At 38.5% G+C, this 20,345-nt stretch overlaps 2 protein-coding genes across 2 annotated transcripts in view; one reads left to right on the top strand and one right to left on the bottom strand.

Annotated features, from left to right (window-relative positions):
- Positions 1-20,345, top strand: part of LOC125268083 (zinc finger protein 260-like) — a 44,210-nt gene that overhangs the window by 21,456 nt on the left and 2,409 nt on the right. The gene's annotated exons all lie outside the window — the stretch shown is intronic.
- The window catches only part of LOC125268080 (stonustoxin subunit alpha-like), a 69,903-nt gene continuing 60,326 nt past the window's right edge, over positions 10,769-20,345 (bottom strand). Inside the window, exon 7 of the mRNA XM_048190189.1 lies at positions 10,769-12,813. Within this exon, the coding sequence (XP_048046146.1) occupies positions 12,713-12,813 (101 nt within the window). The 3' untranslated portion in view covers positions 10,769-12,712. The remainder of the gene's footprint in view (positions 12,814-20,345) is intronic.

The following is a 20,345-nucleotide window of genomic DNA, read 5'->3' as shown; positions in this document are numbered from 1 at the left end:
GATCATTAAAAGACTTTTACCACTAACTAAATTGTTTTGTTGAGAAAAGGACACATTATCTTTCTGCAAATCATTTCATAATCACTATGCAATGAAAATGTATTTAAACTTGAATTTGTATTTTGTTGTTTGCTCGTATATTGCCTGCTTGCAGTTAATTTATAAAAAGTGCTGGAGCTTGACCGATATGCATTTCTAACAGCATAATGTCTCCTTAATACTAAACATATGAAGTTAAATGGAAAATCTCTTGATTTTTATTTTGGAAATTATGCAGTCTCAAAGGCACTTTATAGTGATATTGACCCATGAATGAACTCATACAACCTTTTTAACAAATTTGTTTGTATTATATCTGTCACTGTTTTAATTTCAATACAAAGATTATTTGGTAAAACAGTTGGATTTCAACACACGTCTGTGATTGTAGACAATTGCAGCGTCTGAACAGGACTATTATTTTAGAGTGACGACATGACGTCATAAGACTGCGCCGAGCTCCTGCATCTGTGATTCTGCTGAAGGTTTGTTTTGAGAATTTAAGCTGATTTAATCTATAGAAACAGTTAAATTATTTATAGTTGTGTGTTTTGTTTTAAACAAGCGATGCAAAATGAGTTTATTTACTATTTAATGTAACATTGTGATTCTTTATCTAAATGTAATGAAGGATATTTGTGTGAGTAAAACTCATATCCACTGATGAGAAACAGTAAATCTGCGTCTCATTTCTCTCTATAAATCATAAATCAGTTTGTCATGAACACGAGTTCAGTCTCTGGAGAGTAATGATGGAGAAACTGAACTTTTCAACTCCGAGTCAATTGAATCAAACACTTTGAGAAATGATTCAGTGAATCACGACACGTGCTGCTCAAACAGTGAACATGAACGAGAACAACAAACACTAACAAACTAAACATGTTTTCATCAGTCATAAATGGCTAAATATAAAGTTTATTAATTTGCAGCGTTAGTTTTTTTGTGTTTTTGTCTAACCGGGTCATTATACAAATGACTGTTAATTATTCTCTTCTTACAGATGGCGTTTATTAAAGAGGAGAGTGAAGACATGAAGATAATTATTAAAGATGAGACTGAAGATATGAAGATTGAGTTTAATAAAGAGAAGTTTGAAGAAATAAAGATTGAAGAAACATTCAGAGTGAAACATGAAGATACTGAGGAACAAACAGGTTGGTTTTATTCTCACAGCTGAACTCAGTCATTTGATCATTATTAAAATGCCCAGCTCTACAGAAATAGAGAATATACAGAAGTATAATTTTAGAGAGAACTGTCCTAATTCACTCAATCGGTTCATTCACTCCTTCAAAGTGGACTTACTTTAGAGCTAGAGTAAGCATTATCATTACTATAGTGAGTAAATGTAGTAATGTGTTACTACATTAATAATTAACATAAAAATTCAGTGTTTCCATTAAATGTGATTCTGGACCACAAAACCAATCATAAGTCGCACAGGTACATTGTAGAAATAGCCAACAATACATTGTATGAGTCAAAATTATAAATTGTTCTTTTATGCCAAAAAGCATTAGGATATTAAGTAAAGGTCATGTTACATGAAGATATTTTGTACATTTTCTACCGTAAATACAAACGTTTTTGTAAGGAATGTATGCTAAGGACTCCTGTTTGCCTGTCTCTCTTTAAAAGCCAATAGTAACCAAGGGAAACCAAGTAGATAACAATAATAGTGAAACCAAGTAGATAACACAATAATTCTTTTTGCATACAAAATCAGAGACTTCACACGTTCAGATCAAGCCTCTAATGTGCTCCTGTTGTGTAATTTTACTCTCTGCACAAACTGAGTTTACAACAAAAACAGCGCACAGGCGCTAACTGTAGGTGCTAAACAAACAGGCTCACTTGATTCCAAATGCTGTAACTTTTGCTTACTTTATTCTATCAACACAAAATTTGATCCAGATGTACCTCACATGAAGCAAAGCTTCATCAAAAAAAAAAAAAAAGAATTTCCTCATTTCTTATTTCCTTCTTTAATAATTGCATGTCAAATAAAAGATATTTAAAGTTATAAGAAAATTTTATTTGATTTGAATTTTATCAGCAGGTTATCAGAATTTTATCAGCATTCTCAGCATGAGAATGTCCCATTGTAATGTAATTTAAATATATAATTTTTTTTTTTTTTTTTAAAGTAAAAAGTGTTCTATCAAACGATACCTTTTGACTCGCCTTGCTATAGTTTTGTAGTTATGAGTCTTTACTTTTGTGTTTGTCACTCAGAAAAAAACAACTCTAGAAATGCCTATATATTTAGATCAGGTATATATTTAGATTTGCACCCTCCAGGTTTTCAAATGATTGTATCATATCCTAACAAACTATACATCACTAGAAAGCATATTTATTCAACGTTCAGATGATGTATCATTTTTTTTTTTTTTTTTAAATAAATTGATCCTTATGACTGGTCTTGTGGTCCAGGGTCTCAAATCATAGAACAATCGATTGCATTTATGAACTTTTAACAGTGTTGGGTAAGTTACTCTAAAAAAGTAATGAATTACTAGTTACATCTTCAGTAGTGTAATTAGATTACTGTACGTACAAATTACAAAAAGTATTTAATTACTTATTACTTTCTAAGTCTTATATCAACCTTGATGAGTTAGGATAGACATGAAACGCCTTTTGTAATTCTATCAAATAAATAATATAAAAATACTTAAATTATTCTGGCACACTTAAGTTTAGGGTCCAATTCTTACTATTAACGAGGACTTTTGCCTCTAAACTCCTGATTACTGCTTATTAATATTTAAAGTAGTTGTTACGTTTAAGTATTGGGTAGTATTAAGGATGTAGAATAAGGTTTTGCAGAATAAGGCATTAATATGAGCTTTTTAAATACTAATAAACCACCAATATACTATTAATGTTCATGCTAATAACCAACTATTATTCTTATTAACTCACCAAAGTATTTAAAGTGAAAAGGACACATAAAAACATGCATTTTAACATTAGACTTTACATTTTGATTAGGGCTGTCAACGTTAATGCATGCGTTTTTAATTCAAAATCTTTAATGCATTAAAATAATGCATTTAACACAAATAAATTACTGAAGCATGTGAAATTGCGTCATTATCGTATTTTTACATCATGCAGTTAAATGATCTTAAAGTCCATGCTGATTATATCACAGTTGGCAGAGAGAATTTGACATGTTTCCGCCCACTGCCGCTTCCTTCCACACCCCACCAGAGGTCTCTGTTTCAACATTTTTCATTGCACACATGCAGTCACTTCACCCTGGACTACATTTCCCACAATCCCACAGCTAGGCACTGATCACACTCACACCTGTTTCCCATCAGTGACACTTTGAGCTGCACTCACACACACACACACACACACACACATACACACATGCTGCGTCCCAATTCGCCTACTTATACTACGCCCTAAAAGTGTGTACTCTTTCTGTGAACAAAAAGTACATACTTTTGAGTGTGTAGCAAAAGAGTTGACAAGCTATCATGGGACATACTATCACGTCATACAATAGCGTCTTTTCTCTCTGTCGCGTCCTGTCACCGTTAACTGACCTGTCAATCATCTTACATCCTCCACCACATTTCATTTAGCTAATTTCCTACCGTATCAGAGAGAAATGCAGCACGTTGACTTGCAGTCGCGGGTCTTTCATGTGGAAAACTCTCCTCATATTAATTTATAATGATGCATTTAAAAGTTAATGGCCAATCGGATCTTTATAAATGGCCACATTGGTATTTGCAGATGAAAAATAACACAGATAACATTAAATAAATATTTTCTATCAGTTTGAACTGATTATTAGTCACTCAAACCTCTCAGCATCGATCGTGCATATCCGCCATGTTTTGTAGTTTTTTAACACTTTTTACTCGTGTTTGTAGTTCTGAACTCAATCCTCGTCCAACGCCCAATGGGTTGTGGGCAATATTAGCCTTTTTAGTGTGCACGGATCCACACTTTGAAAATCTACCGGAAATAGTAGACCATCCGGGGACTTTTGGCATACTCTTTTCAACATACTATACTTTGGGACACACTTATTTTAATCTCACATACTATTTAGGATGGATAGTATGAACATTGGGACGCAGGGATACACTCATGGAACGCTAAATTACCCATTATGCTTTGCGCGTGTGCACAGGGATGATGCTCAAGACTTCAGGTTCGCAACTTTATGCGTTTAGTCAGTTAGCCGTTAAAGTTACTTGAACATCTCTGAAAATAAGGTTGTTGTAATCTGTTTTACTTCATTTTAATGTCCATAATGTCAACAAGAGATGGCAATATTAGTTCGTGGTGGCAGCACGGGCAAGACTATTTATCAAAGACCATAAACAATGTAACTTTGTCTGTTCCTCATCCTACGAAGTTGACCAGTGCCCCCTCCTGGATTGATATGAAACAATGGCCAGTAGTCACGTATGTTGACATATTAAATGATCTTGTTTTGTCTGAGGGTGTAGACAGCAAGGAGCAAAGAATTTATAAAAGCACGGAAGCATATACGATTACCTACTGAGTAATAAAATTTGAAGAATTCTTTGGCACAATCATCAAGCAGTTCACGTTCCTAAAAAAAGAGGTAGAGCCGAGTCAGGCTTTAAATACACCCAATCACATCGCTGTTCCTTGTAACATCAGGAGATAACATTAAGATATTATTATAGAGATATTATTATATCTCTTTCCTGCTTGTGTCCCACATCCCTCTCAAGTGCAGAGCGGTAGCTATATCAAAGACTAATAACGAGACTTTGGCTATATGACGCATCTTTGTGTGGAAATAAAAAACAAATGTTTTTTTTATATAATATTTAACTTTCTTATTATTTAGGTTACCATTATTTACCGATATGTATTTCATAGTTTTACAGGCTAGTGTGTTGTTTCACTGACAGAATAGCTAAAATAAACACACATGTCTGTTATCCCTGTTGAAAAAAACAGCAAATTTCAAAACGTATTTAATTGAGGTCGCCTATATATAGGCCTACACACTAGAGGGCTGCATTGGGTTTGGGCTCTCGCGGGAGCGGGCGGTTTTACCTTTGCTGTGGGCGGGAGTGGGCGGTCAGAAAACTTTGCGGGAGACCCGCGGGGAATGGTGGGATTTGGCGTGTAGCCTAATAGAAACGGAGTCAACAAATGAAGATGATGAGAAGAAAATTAAAGCGGCTCTTTACTTGACAAAAGCAAAGCAAGTCAGACACTTGGAAACAATTCTTAAAATTCGCCCGTTTTATTTTGAGCATTTTCGCATGATCTAGTGCACCGTCAGAGAGTGCATTCAGTGTGTGTGTGGGCGGATCATGGAAGAAAGACGCACAAGTCTGCGACCGCAGTCAATCAGCAATATTCTTTTCCTTCAGTAAATTATATGGAATATTTTTGTTTTAACGGTTAATGTTTCATAACGCTAATAAAAAATACCCAATGTTTTTTTTATCATGTGTGGTGCTTTGGTTTTGCGGCTACTTCATCTTATTTAAACGCAATCATGTTTAAAGTCTGTTATTCTGGATGTTAACTTGAACGAATTTAGTCTGAGAGTATTTGTTTAGGCCTATTTTCAAAAGCTTTGAGAGAAAGTCCGCGGGAGCGGGCGGGTTTGGACACAAACATTGCGGGCGTGGGCGGGAGTGGAACACGCGGGTTGCGGGAGCGGGCGGTCCTGGTCAGATATTCAGCGGGAGCGGGCGGGTGCGGGTTGAGGAAATCAGTCCCGCGCAGGGCTCTACTACACACAAACATACACACTCTTCAAATCATATTTAATGCTTTTAAAATAGGCTACATAAAGTAAAATAGTTTCAGCAGATTTTGCTGTGGTACCGAAATTGGTACCGAGAACCGTAAATTTTCATGGTATCGGCACAGACTACTGGAATTTTGGTACCGTGACAACACTAGTTTGTATACTGTTACATGCATATCTTTGGATCATTAATCCCATTGTTGACCATATTGGAAGTTTGATGTCTTCACAGCACTGAAAGTAGTAGCTGAACAAAGCACTTTTAAATAAATTTCTGATCTTGATCTTTCCTACAATTGTCTGACTGGATCTTCATTCATTAGGTCTATGCACAGATTATTGAATGTGCTTGCATTTATCTGTGTCTAAAATGACATAGAAAACACTAATCAGACCCTGAACAACATTTTCTTGGGGGAGAACCCCCAAACCCAGCTCAAGGCTATTTGGCAGCCACATTGCCACGGGCTAAACTGCTATGAGGGGCCAGAATTTAGAAATTACCTGAAGTACCTTAAAGGCTGATAGTTTATACATAGTCAACCATGTCAGGGTTGTAAGGTCAATCAGCACTTAGTATAAAAGTTTTTGCGTCCCTTTGACCTGTCTTGAGCGTGGCTCTGGTGAGTTGTGCCACGCTAATGCTTCGCCACATCATTCTGTGTTGTCGCGCTGAACATTTTCCGTTTTTTTTGTTGAGGTAAAGTCTTAAATTTTCCTTTTAGAGGACTTAAAAAGGTCTTAAAAGTTATTAAATTTGCTGTTAAAAAATGTGCAGAGACCCTGTAATGGTGATGTACTGTGCAATAAGTAACAAAATAAATAAAGTAGACAATATGTTCAGATTGTTGAAAGGTGCAGAATGCAGTGTTCAGTGGTATGACAGGGCTTTCTTGCACTGATTAGCAGTGTAGCTGGAATGCAGGGACCAGAAGAAATCTTGAACAGAAAAGAATCAGTCAGATAACATTTAAACATCACAAAACTGAAGATGTATATGCTGTGTCATCTGCAAGGGAGGGAGAAAGGTTACCATCTACACCAAGCAATGACACACATCAGGACTTCAGGGAGATAGTCAGTTCTTCAGACACAAGACCAATTTTTGAACTAAAAAATAGTCTTTTGAAAAAATGCTACAATGCCAATGTATCAGAGCAGACAGATGACACTGAGAGCTTAGAACCCCATCAGCCACATGGAAAGACTTTGACTTGCAGTAAATGTGAAGCATTTTACAACAAATACATAGAAATGAACAGGGACCAGGAAGCTGAATTGGATATTCAAACACAATATGATATTCTGGCATAGTGCAAGATAGATAAGGATCACTGCTAGTTCAGCTAAAGGTTACAACAAATCCTGATAAATTCATGACAGAGTATCTCTTCCCTACCTTTCGGGGTAATAGGGGCTACGAAGTATGGGAGTGAGAGGCAATAGCTCGAAACCTTCTTGTAGAAAAAGGTCTACAGGCGTCCCTTTCAGGTACCAGAGTCAGCCTGACAGAGCCATGGCTGTCTGTTTGATGGCATAATAAATGGTATGAAACTTCGGGAAGTAAAATGCCCTATCCCTAAGAACGACATCACCTCATTAGCAGACCATTTCACTAAGAGTAATGGTGACATCAAAGTGGTAGATGGGGAGCCTGAATTACAGAGGAACAGAGTCAGGGGCTACTTGTACTGGGCTAAGAATGGAAAAACTGCTTGTCTCGTCTCCAAAGGAACACATTCTAATAGATGTACCATATGATGCAGAGTATTTAACAGAGCAGGTTACTCGTCTCAGAGGCTTTTACTTCTCTGTAATATAGAGGACTGTTTTTTTGTCCCGCTCCTTCGCGCAGACCTCTAATGCAAAGAACATATCTTGCCAGAACTGGTGACTGTGTGAATGCCACCACTGCAGAAAGTTTTGTTCACTTCAAGTTCAAGCACAAATGCGCGGATGTCAAAGCATCTCGGGAGCGACCGGGTTATTGTCAGACCACCCGCTCCTGCCTAATGTACGCTATAGTTACCGACCGCAATCCACCTTTTATTCAAAATTTAATCCCGCGCAGCAAGAAATCTTATCGGATCTCGCGGGAGAGCCGCAGGAATGCAGACCTCTACTGTAATGCTTCCAAGGGTAGTGGATGAATTAATTGCTGGACGACTCAAACTTAATGACAAATACCTAAATATTGTCAAAAAACGTGAAACTACTGGTACAAACAGACTCACAGACAAACAGTGTTCTTTAAAGGTCCTGTTTTTCGTGTTTTTTTGAAGCTTTGATTGTGTTTATAGTGTGCAATATAACGTGTTCATGTTTCGTGTGTAAAAAAACACAGTATTTTTCACATAATTTACTTATCTGTATACCGCTGTTTCCACTGTCATAAAAACGGGCTGATGACTTCCTTGTTCTATGAAGTCCCTCCTTCAGAAATACGTAACGAGTTCTGATTGTGCCAGCGGTTCCTGTGTTGTGATTCGACAGCAGCTTAGCGAACCTTGCTCGATGTAGGCGACTTGTGTTAAATAAAATATCTCGCTTGGCATTGAACTTTGAGCTTTAAAATTTTACAGATTTTATTTATACTCTAACAACAACATTACACACTAACTAAAGTTTGAAACATGGGATCACGAAGAACGGGACCTTTAAAGTGTACAGATCCTGACATGTAAGAGAAAAAAAAAGTTCTGGTAATCTGTCAAGGCAAGTTTTCAAAATTTTGGATTTTATATTTTCTTGTTTACAGGTTTTTCACTTGGTACGTTTTGTATTGAATGTTTTTTAGACTATTTTAAAAAGTGTATGTACAAAGTACACAAAAAAATACAGGTGCTGGTCACATTTTTTAATTGTAAATTATTTTTAAAAATGAAACTTTCATATATTCTAGATTCCCTACAAGTAAAGTAAAACATTTCAAAAGTTTTTTTTTTTTTTTTTTTTTTTTACATTTTGATGATTAGAGCGTACAGCTCATGAAAGTCCAAAATCCAGTATCTCAAAATATTAGAATATTTCCTAAGATCAATCAGAAAATGGATTTGCAAAACAGAAAAGTTCAAGTTCTTTAAAGTATGTTCATTTGTGCACTCAATACTTGGTCAGCAGCACATATTACAGCAAATGACTTGCTCCTAGCACAAATTACAGCATCAGTGAAGTGTGGCATGGAAGTGATCAGCCTGTGGCACTGCTGAGGCACTATTGAGCCTTCAGATCATCTGTATATTGTTGGATCGACTGTTTCTCATCTTTCTCTTGAAAATATCCCATAGATTCAGGTCAGGCATGTTGGCTGGCCAGTAAAGCACAGCAATATCATGGTCAGCAAACCACTTGGAAGTGGTTTTTGCACTGTGGGCAGGTGCTAAAGTCCTGCTGGAAAAGGAAATCAGCATCTCCATAAAGCTTGTCAGCAGATGGAAGCATAAAGTGCTCCAAAATCTCCTGGAAGATGGCTGCATTGACTTTGCACTTGATAAAACACAATGGACCAACACCAGCAGACGTCACGGCCCCCCAAATCATTACTAACTTCAGCAACTTCCCACTAGACTTCAAGCAGCTTGGATTCTGTGCCTCTCCAGTCTTCCTTCAGACTCTGGGACCATGATTTCAACATGAAATGCAAAATTTACTTTTATCTGAAAAGAGGACTTTTGACCACTGTTCACTGTCCAGTTCTTTTTCTCCTTAGCCCAGGTAAGATGCTTCTGACGTCGTTTCTGTTTCAGAAGTGGCTTGGTAGTCCTTTTCCTGAAGATGTCTGTGTCACGGTTCGCAGATGCATTGTTTCCTTCCTGTCGCGTGTTCTGTGGTGTGACAGCGGTGGGCGTGTATGTGTGTGTGTCCAGGCCACGTGGCTCATCAGTGGATCCAGCTGCAAGTCATCACCTCACCAGCTGCTGCTCATTCACTCACCCCTTATAAGCTCACCTCATTCTCTTCTTCCCCGTCAGATCATTGTTTGGTGTACTGTGCTGTGTTGTTCCGTCCTGTTCCTGCCCGGAGTTCTAGTCGTGTCTTCACCCGTTCCACTTTGGTGTTCATCATGTTCTCGTTCTATGTCTGGACCTTGGATTACTTCACACCAGCACCTTTCATCACAGCCACGCATCACCAGCCGACCATCTCAATCCCTGCGTCACCAGAGGCCCGCCTATTCAGTGACTGTGTTCATTTCTCTCTTCATTGTAAATAAACCAGTTAACTTGCATTTGCTTCCTGTGATCAATCATGACAGTCTGAGTGTGGTGACTCTTGATGCGCTGACTCCGGCTCATTGTGAAGCTCTCCCAAGTGTTTGAATCGGCTTTACTTGACAGTATTCTCAAGCTTGCGGTCATCCCTGTTGCTTGTGCACCTTTGCCTACCCAATTTCTTCCTTCCAGTCAACTTTGCATTTAATATGCTTTGATACATCACTCTGTAAACAGCCACCTCATTCAGTAATGACCTTCTGTGACTTACTCTCTTTGTGGAGGGTGTCAATGATTGTCTCCTGGACCATTGCCAAGTCAGCAGTCTTCCCCATTAGTGTGGTTTGAAAGAACAAGAGATACCCGGAATTTATACTGTAGGGATGGTCATTTAATGAAACTCAAATGAAAATATTCTAATATTTTGAGATACTGGATTTTGGACTTTCATTAGCTGTACGCTCTAATCATCAAATTTAAAAACTTTTGAAATGTTTTACTTTACATGTAGGGAATCTAGAATATATGAAAGTTTCATTTTTTTAAAAATAATTTACAATAAAAAATGAACTTTTTCACAATATTCTAATTATGTGACCAACACACACATATATATATATATATATATATATATATATATATATATATATATATATATATATATATATGAGAGGGAGGGAGAGAGAGAGAGAGATTTTTTTTTAGAATTAAAAATGTCAAGTATTGTGATTAAATACATATGCACTAATTTCACCACAAAAGCTGTAAAGCTGCACATATACAGATAATTTTATTAATCTTTGTCATAAGAGTGATAGGCAAGGTTTGAGAAAACACCTTGTACACTTTCAGTCTCCTAATTGCAAGTTCAACCTGTATCCTTACATTTGCAATCCTGCGACTGCATGTGACTTTTTTCTGTCAGCTGTGTTTTGTTGGTGAAGTGAGGAATTATCAAGTTGACTTGTCTTTCATACAACAAGTCTCTAATCAAACAATGCCTATCCACCATCACTTCATCTCCCAGTTTAAAGTATTCAAGAATATCAGAGTCACGTGTGATAAATTTGTCACTACAGTGGCCCCCATATGCTGCTGATATAAACATAGACCTTTTTCACACTTCTGGGTTTTTGACTTCCGGAATGAGCCACGCAGTGTAAAAGTTTTTCCGGTTACAGTGATAGATAGCCTCGATCAGAACCAGTTTGGGAGTCAAAGTCATTTAATTAAATGTCATGAAAATGTTTCTTGGTGAAACGTTCTTGGTGAATTGTTGGTGAGACTACAGAGCTCTCATTAAGAGCTAAATTTAATAAATAATTCGAAGTGATGGCGGTTAAACTGGTTATATTCTTTGTGTCTGTTTGGCGCGGGCTGTGCATTATCGCGCTCCATGTGCTATAAAGGCAGTGTCTGCGTCTCAACGTGTGCATACTATGTGACATTAGTAATATTCAGTACTATTTAGGGTGGGTAGTATGCACATATTGGGATATATAGAGTGTTTTTAGCAACGTGCTGGGGAAATGATCGGCTGGCAGATCCCTTATCACGCAAGCCTTATCCTCTGATTCATGAAACAGGACCGATCGCACCCTGATATTTCTGGATATAAACACTTCAGTCATCACTCATTTTCCTGTCGCCATCAGCTTAAAGTGTGTATTATGCACAGTATTGTTGTGCTGTTGCAACATGCAAAGACTGATAGTTGTGTACAGTGTGGTGTTGGAAATTAATTATGTCTTAGTTTAATCATTTTAATCGATCAGGATTAGTTATATAATACATATGCTTGAATGTGGGATGTGATGCCATATGAGATTAACATGCTATATAATTTTTTAAAACCTTTTAAACTCACAACAATATTATGTATCTCACAACTTTATATGCCGGTAAATTTGAGCGATGGTCTGACTCTGAGTGGCCGTATAAGCTACAAACAAGTAGAAAAAAATTTCTTTGTAGATTATACAAAAGCTATTTTGAAAACAGACAAAACAGAAAAGGTAAGAAGCGATATTTGAGAAAAGAGCATATCAATCTAATAGCCGTAAACGCATGGCAGAACTAACTTTACCCGGCGTCATGTGATTTCCGATTCTTGTGAAAAAGGTCTATTACTAGTGTAATATTAATAGCGTTGCAAGCATAGGAGTAGCTGTACGATTCAGACCTTGAGTCCAGGTTCCTTGGCTTTTGGATTTCACTTTCACTGCTGTCTTAAGATACAAGTAACATTGGGATAATACTGCTTAAATGTGTTGTGGCCCTTATTGTTTCTTTGGGGAGCCATGGTATCAGATCCTTCAAGACTACAGCGATGGTGTCAATCCAAAAAGAAATTATTCTGCTCACTTGACTCACTGATATACAAAATCGAATGGCTAGGTCTTCTATCAAAAGGTTTAATTTCAGCTTCATTAGTGTGAACAAGATTTGCTGTTCAACTTCAGTCTGGTATGACACATTTGCATGGGGATGCAGAACAGCTACAAGGGTATGAAATGTGTGGAGTGGGAGCCCGGTGTAGATTTGAATCAGTCGTTCATTAGAGTAGGAGGCTTGACTGTATCGCACTGTGTTGACTGGTTTACATAAGTTGCATGGTGTTCTCTTTTAGTATAACAATGCTCCCCAAAGATGTGGTCTTCCCATTGTGTTCCAACAGAGGCAAAGTTCAATCAACATTTGATTGCATGGGACAGGGGGGAGATGTAAGACTCTCTTCTCCAGGCCTATCTTCATCCATTTCAATGTGCTCTTGGCAATCACCAGCTCCTGTAAAAACAGAAAAGGCATTATACAGGTCCTTCTAAAAAAAATAGCATATTGTGATTAAAAGTTCATTATTTTCCATAATGTAATGATAAAAATTAAACTTTCATATATTTTAGATTCATTGCACACCAACTGAAATATTTCAGGTCTTTTATTGTTTTAATACTGATGATTTTGGCATACAGCTCATGAAAACCCAAAATTAAAAAAATTAATCTCAAAAAATTAGCATATCATGAAAAGGTTCTCTAAATGAGCTATTAACCTAATCATCTGAATCAACTAATTAACTCTAAACACCTGCAAAAGATTCCTGAGGCTTTTAAAAACTCCCAGCCTGGTTCATTACTCAAAACCGCAATCATGGGTAAGACTGCCGACCTGACTGCTGTCCAGAAGGCCATCATTGACACCCTCAAGCGAGAGGGTAAGACACAGAAAGAAATTTCTGAACGAATAGGCTGTTCCCAGAGTGCTGTATCAAGGCACCTCAGTGGGAAGTCTGTGGGAAGGAAAAAGTGTGGCAAAAAACGCTGCACAACGAGAAGAGGTGACCGGACCCTGAGGAAGATTGTGGAGAAGGACCGATTCCAGACCTTGGGGGACCTGCGGAAGCAGTGGACTGAGTCTGGAGTACAAACATCCAGAGCCACCGTGCACAGGCGTGTGCAGGAAATGGGCTACAGGTGCCGCATTCCCCAGGTCAAGCCACTTTTGAACCAGAAACAGCGGCACTGGACTGTTGCTCAGTGGTCCAAAGTACTTTTTCGGATGAAAGCAAATTTTGCATTCGGAAATCAAGGTGCCAGAGTCTAGAGGAAGACTGGGGAGAAGGAAATGCCAAAATGCCTGAAGTCCAGTGTCAAGTACCCACAGTCAGTGATGGTCTGGGGTGCCATGTCAGCTGCTGGTGTTGGTCCACTGTGTTTTATCAAGGGCAGGGTCAATGCAGCTAGCTATCAGGAGATTTTGGAGCACTTCATGCTTCCATCTGCTGAAAAGCTTTATGGAGATGAAGATTTCGTTTTCCAGCACGACCTGGCACCTGCTCACAGTGCCAAAACCACTGGTAAATGGTTTACTGACCATGGTATTACTGTGCTCAATTGGCCTGCCAACTCTCCTGACCTGAACCCCATAGAGAATCTGTGGGATATTGTGAAGAGAAAGTTGAGAGGCGCAAGACCCAACACTCTGGATGAGCTTAAGGCCGCTATCGAAGCATCCTGGGCCTCCATAACACCTCAGCAGTGCCACAGGCTGATTGCCTCCATGCCACGCCGCATTGAAGCAGTCATTTCTGCAAAAGGATTCCCGACCAAGTATTGAGTGCATAACTGAACATCATTATTTGAAGGTTGACTTTTTTTGTATTAAAAACACTTTTCTTTTATTGGTCGGATGAAATATGCTAATTTTTTGAGAATTTTGGGTTTTCATGAGCTGTATGCCAAAATCATCAGTATTAAAACAATAAAAGACCTGAAATATTTCAGTTGGTGTGCAATGAATCTAAAATGTATGAAAGTTTAATTTTTATCATTACATTATGGAAAATAATGAACTTTTATCACAATATGCTAATTTTTTGAGAAGGACCTGTATATTGCAACTTACATAAGCTGGGTCATTATATGGAACAGGATGATTTGTATTTCAAAAAGAGTAAATTTTATACTAGATTTTTACAAAAATCCTGACTTTTTTCCCCACATTTTGTAAACTGAAATGAGATTATAAACAAACACTGATATTTTGTTAAATATAGCTATTTGAGCTGCGATATAGTGAGCATTTAAGTTCTCATACTGCTGCAGCCGGTAAAATGAAGACCACACTCTGCTGCCAAAATATTAGTCAATATTTAAGGGTCTGCACACTTGGGTAAACTCTTTACAAGAACAATCTCAGACCTCTCTGACAAAAGGGAACAGAATAAAAACAATTCCTTTATATCCATTAAAACAGACTTTCCTGCATTCATTTATAGACAGACTTTTCTATAAATGAACATGCACATCCCCTGGAAATAGTATCCATTATTACTGTTGTTCTATTGCACTCACAGTGTATTTACATGTTTTATGATCAATTATGCCATGCCACTTATGCCACTTCAATTATGCCATGTTTAGTGTCTATGCTTTTGTATCGAGAAGATTAAATGCTTGTGTATACGATATGTTTGTAACACATCAGTAATAAAAAAAATCTTTAATAGTTCCTTTTCAACAACTCAGCCATTTTAAATCACACTCGATCATAAAGCCCCATAGAGGAATTTTGCCGCTCAGAGATCCTACCCATTTCATTGGTCAGGTAAACTCTTAGGGGTGTGACCTCTCCCAGAGCTTAAGCCAGTTCGCAATGCTCCTCACTCTCTCTTACTTCTCCGACAACACAGCAACTGCAAAGGCATGCCTTTGGGCCGGGGCCTGCCCTGCCCCCAACCATGTGCTTGACTAGGAGAGGGAGAACTTTTCCCACTAAGAGTCAAACTAACAGCTCAAGTTGTTTCATATGTCTTCGACAAATGCAGAAGGTATCGTTACAAATCGGACCGAATCATCAAGAATCCTTTCGCAGCCGGCAGACCCGATGGTCCTCAGCCTAAAGGCATTTTGCAAGGATCATACATTTGAACATAAACAGTGATTTAGTATTAATTTGTAAACCACCTGTGTCAGCTAAGGTGCTTTATTACTGAGGAAATTGATGATTCTTTTCCAGATTGTCTTCGACTTTTTCCCATAGCTCCATTTCCAGTCCCACTTCTGGTCCAACTCTATCATTGCTCATTTTTACCTACGTATGTGTGTGACCTGCGTGTATGTTATGTGTTTGATTGTTAGATTGTGCACAATACATGTTTGGTTCTGACTCCATCTGCTAATAAATTGCCTCTTAAATGATTTAGATCTTGACTACATGTTGTTTTTCCATAATCTGGAAATGATGCAATGTTTTGCATCATGGATTATCAATGCAATGGATTACATAAATAAAGGAGGACATCGTCTGCATATAATGAAATATGATGACTGGTTCCACATATTGTCATTGGGGTGATACCTTTATCTGAAACTGACTTGGAAGGCATCACTGTTGAGAGCCTCTGGCTATATCAAACAATGAAGAACAAGTTCTACCTGTCAGCACCATGGCTGTGGTATTTGCATACAACACCTTGATCATACGAATGTAAGAGGACCCCAAAGCCATGACCTTCAACACAGACCACAGATATGGCCATTACAGAAGATCGAAGGCTTTCATAGCATCTAGAGAAAGGACAGCAGCAGGCAGAGTCAATGAAGAAGTGCCATGTATTATATGAAGTAATCTTCTAACATCAGATGCTAACCTAGTTCTAATGAAACCTGTCTGGTCACAATTGATAAGCTTAGTCATGACCGGCTGAAGCCTTTGTGCAAGCCATTCAGCGTAAATTTTCAGATCAGCATTTAGGAGGGACAAAGGCCTATAACTTGAGCAATCATTAGGGTCCTTGTCCTTTTTGAGAAAGAGTGAAATAACTGCAATATTCACATCTCTAGAAAAAGACCCTCTTTTGACAGCAGCTTTGTGCACGTCCACACGACTGTAGCGGTTTAGTATACAGTTATTAATCAATTTATGGGTTAAAAATGAATATAATAATTCATAAAGCTTTATGACCAATTATGATTAATATATCGACCCAATGGGGAATTAAACATATACTGTGATTTAATTACAACGAATTATAATCAATATGATTAGTTATGGTTTAATAATTATTTAGAGAAACTAAACTGTTCGTTTGTCCAGCAAACTGCAGCTCCTCAGAATGTTTTTAAAAGGAAGGTTTTTTTCTCTGGCCACGAGAAAAGACTTCCTATTCTAGCATCCAAACGTAAAGCAAGGATATAGGATCGAAACATTAAAGTGACCTGGTTTTTGTTGAATGAGCAAGAGAACAATCGAGTATGAATAATGTGTTTAATATATGAAAACTACAAATACAGAGGTTATGCGTCTAAATATATATACAAGAATATACACATATATACAAGAGTGAAAGTAGGAAAGGAAAGAGAGAAAGCAAATAACAAACTTACAGTCCTTGATCAAGCCAGCACAGAAAGCAGTTTCATTATCTAAATAAGAGACGGTTACTTGCATAGGTGTTGCGTGTCGAGTTTCAGTTCAGTGCTGCTGCAGTTCCATTGGCTTCTTCCGTTTCCGTGGGAAGGTTTGAACCGAGGACTTGAAAGTTTGTTTTTGCTGAAGAAGATGGTTGTCCTGAAAGAGAAGCGCGATGGAGGCGCGTGGTCACCGGAGACATCCGGGAGGGACGTGCACGAGGTAATCGAGACAGTCGGGAGAGCACACCCAAAAATGGTGTTCCTCTTTTATGGCAGATAAGCCAACACACCTCCTTGAGGTGGGGTAGCCAATAACAATGGTGCAAAGTTGGCGGGCAAGCTTTTCCTTTGTCTGGCCTTGCGACTTAATCTGCATAATTTATGACTATCAGATCAGATTTCGAGTTCTTTCTTCACAGTATCATTAAACAAATAGAACAGTGCATTCTATAGGGATGTGAGATACATTATGGAATAAAGGAGATAAAGAGCTTTAAAAAGAATCTAAACTCATCACATCAGAACAGCATATAGGAGAAGTTATAGATTACAGGCAAATTCCCATCATTAGAAATGAAACTGGAACAACTACAGTCATTTAAACTAAGTCTACATACTAGGAGAACATACCTGCATTTAGCATACACGAAGGGTACATATTGGCATAATTATATTTTACAAATACAATCTTCAATGCGTGTTTGTGTGTCTGTGTGGTGTGTGCTGGAATGTGATCTGGTACTGAGTCTCTGGGCCCACAACAGGGGGTCGATCCTTTGAAGTTTCCGGAGCTGGGAAGTGGGCATCTCTGTTTAACCTCACGGGTCTACAAAACTGCCACAAGTCGCAATCAATCCGAGACCGTTTGGAGCCGATTCGTTGAGTTACATGCAGAGTTCAGGAGGTTAAAAGCGTTCTGAAAATTCCAAAGTTTATGGATCATCCTGATACGTGTGCATATGCTACATGACGTAATTTTCGTCATGCGGAGGGCTTGCAGCCGGCCGCACACCCACACAATTTCGAGACCGTGCGGACAGTCCGCGTGCAACAGCGCATGCGCAAGCAGTATAGAAGAGTCCACTTGGTGGCAATACGCACAGTATTGAGCACAATGTTAAGCCGTCAAAGAAGAGTGTGAAAAGACCGGTTTAAAAACAACACGCTTGGAAAAAAGAGAAAAACACCACAATGGACAGCGAAATTGACGAGCATTTGTGCGAAGAGATTAGAAAGTAACCACATTCGTACAATTCATGTTTGAAAGAGTACAAAGACGTGTTTAGGGCCACAAATTCATATAAGTATAAGGTAAGGATGCACTTCTTTTCTTCTCCGATCATGCCCAGTGAATGTCACGTTGATGACAAAGTAGAAAACAAGAAAAGTAAACTATACATAGGAGAAAAAGATGGAAAGGAGAGAGGATTTTGATCTCTGGTCCAGGCTTGAATGAACTAGTATTAGAACTATACAAAAACAAGGAGAAGATTGGGTGCATCCATGTTTAAAACTCCTGAGGTAAAAAAAAATAATGAAAAACTAGGATCTGTTTGTCATTCAAAAACGCAGAGAAAAAAAAAAATACGTGCCTGCTCAATATCCTAGCTTAAATCAAAAACCAAAAGCTTCACGGTAAATAAAGCTTTATACATATGAAAACTCTCCCATATTTTTGCCGACCACCCATTGTTAGTCAAACAAGTCATGTCATATAGAAAATACACAGATCATAAAGAAAAAAGAGAGATGTATTTTGTAAAGATGGCAAACACTATTCTGTTAAAACTGAAGATAAGAGTTCACATATAACCATCCATATATGCTTTGGCATCTTTCGGGTCTCTGAAAGTTTTCAAGTCATTCGGCTTGAAGACCAACACGGCTAGAAAATTCATTTGGAAGCAGATGCCTTTCTTAATGAGTTCTGCGCAGATCGGGTTGAAGGCTTTCCTCGCAGCGCGAACTGTAGGAGAAATGTCAGGAGTGATGTGGAGAAGTTGATCCTCGTATTGAAGCTGGCCTTTGCGTCTAGCTGCGGTCAGAATTGTAGCGACATCTCTGGAGCGATGAATCTTGATAATAACAGGGCGAGGGCGACCATCTGTAGGCGTACCAAGCCCTCGGTAAGCCCTCAATTGCGATAGACGGGACTGGCAACTCAAGCAGTTTTGGGATGGATTCAAAAAATGTATGGGATCACTTCCCTCTATGGACTCTTTTAGGTTTAGAATTCTAATATTGTCCTGTCTGGAATGACCCTCCGGATCTGTAACCTTCTCCATAAGTGCTGTGTTATGTTTCTCGAGTGTAGCCAGTTTCACTTTTAGCGGAGCAATGTCATCTTCCAAGGCGGAGATGCGAGTTTGTTTATGAGTCTGTTTCAGCCTGACGAGTCGCAAGGGAGTCGGTAACCGCAGCGACTTCATCGATGCGTTTGATGATACTATCAACTTTCACATCCAGCCCAGACTTAAGCTTAGCAAAAGAGTCATTCAACATCTTTTGTGTGCACCGACCTTCTTCTGAAACGACTTCAGCAATGTGTTTAAGCAAAAATCCATGTGAGAAATCAGGTAACGAGCTCTCATGGCTAACTGCGTGATCAAAGCTAGCACTAGCCTCGCTAGAATCTCTACAATCTTCTGTAAAACCTTGAGAATTGTCTGGCGTGTTCTGCTTTCAAGGCTTTGGCATGATAAACCTACAATGAAGTGACAAAATAATGAATTTGAGAAAGATGGGTGAAGGAAAATAATGAAAACAGGAACGTGGACTGGGAGAGGTGAAAAACACGACTGATCACGCTGCTGCCATTACCGGAAGCCCCGATTTTATAACATTTACTGGTAAGAGTATAACCATAAAATGTACATATTGTGCTGAGGAAAACACACCTCATTAGCATTCATTCTTTCCGTCTAATGTCACTGTTAGGCTTGGGCGTGGTATGGATGAAGTGAGATCACAGCCAAGTACAGAATGGCTACAACTATTGTGTGTGCTATGTCTGACATCATTACAACAACAAATATCTTCTATTACTTATTGAATAATAAAGCACTTTTCACCTTAGTGATGAACAGGAATTGTAGTTTGCCAATTTCCTCCATCAATGTCAGCAATCTTCTAACAAGCTGATGATCTTAACCAGATGTGAAAAATAAAGGATACATACAAAATGTGCAGTGGTGGGTCCTTTTGGACCAGGTTTGAAAACCACTGGTGTATTGAGTATAAGGTCTATAGATGGGACGGGCAACTCTGGTCCTGGAGGGACTGCAGAGTTTAGCTCCATCCCTGATCAAACACACCTGCAAAATTTAACCCAACCCCATTATTTAATCGTAAAGGCTGATTTATACTTCTGTGTCGGACCTACGCTGGAGCCTCTGCACCATAGGC

The sequence above is a fragment of the Megalobrama amblycephala genome, linkage group LG5, assembly GCF_018812025.1.
Source record: "Megalobrama amblycephala isolate DHTTF-2021 linkage group LG5, ASM1881202v1, whole genome shotgun sequence".
Taxonomy (NCBI): Eukaryota; Metazoa; Chordata; class Actinopteri; order Cypriniformes; family Xenocyprididae; genus Megalobrama; species Megalobrama amblycephala.
The sequence above is the reverse complement of the archived record's forward strand: the minus strand, read 5'-3'. Positions and strand labels throughout refer to the sequence as shown.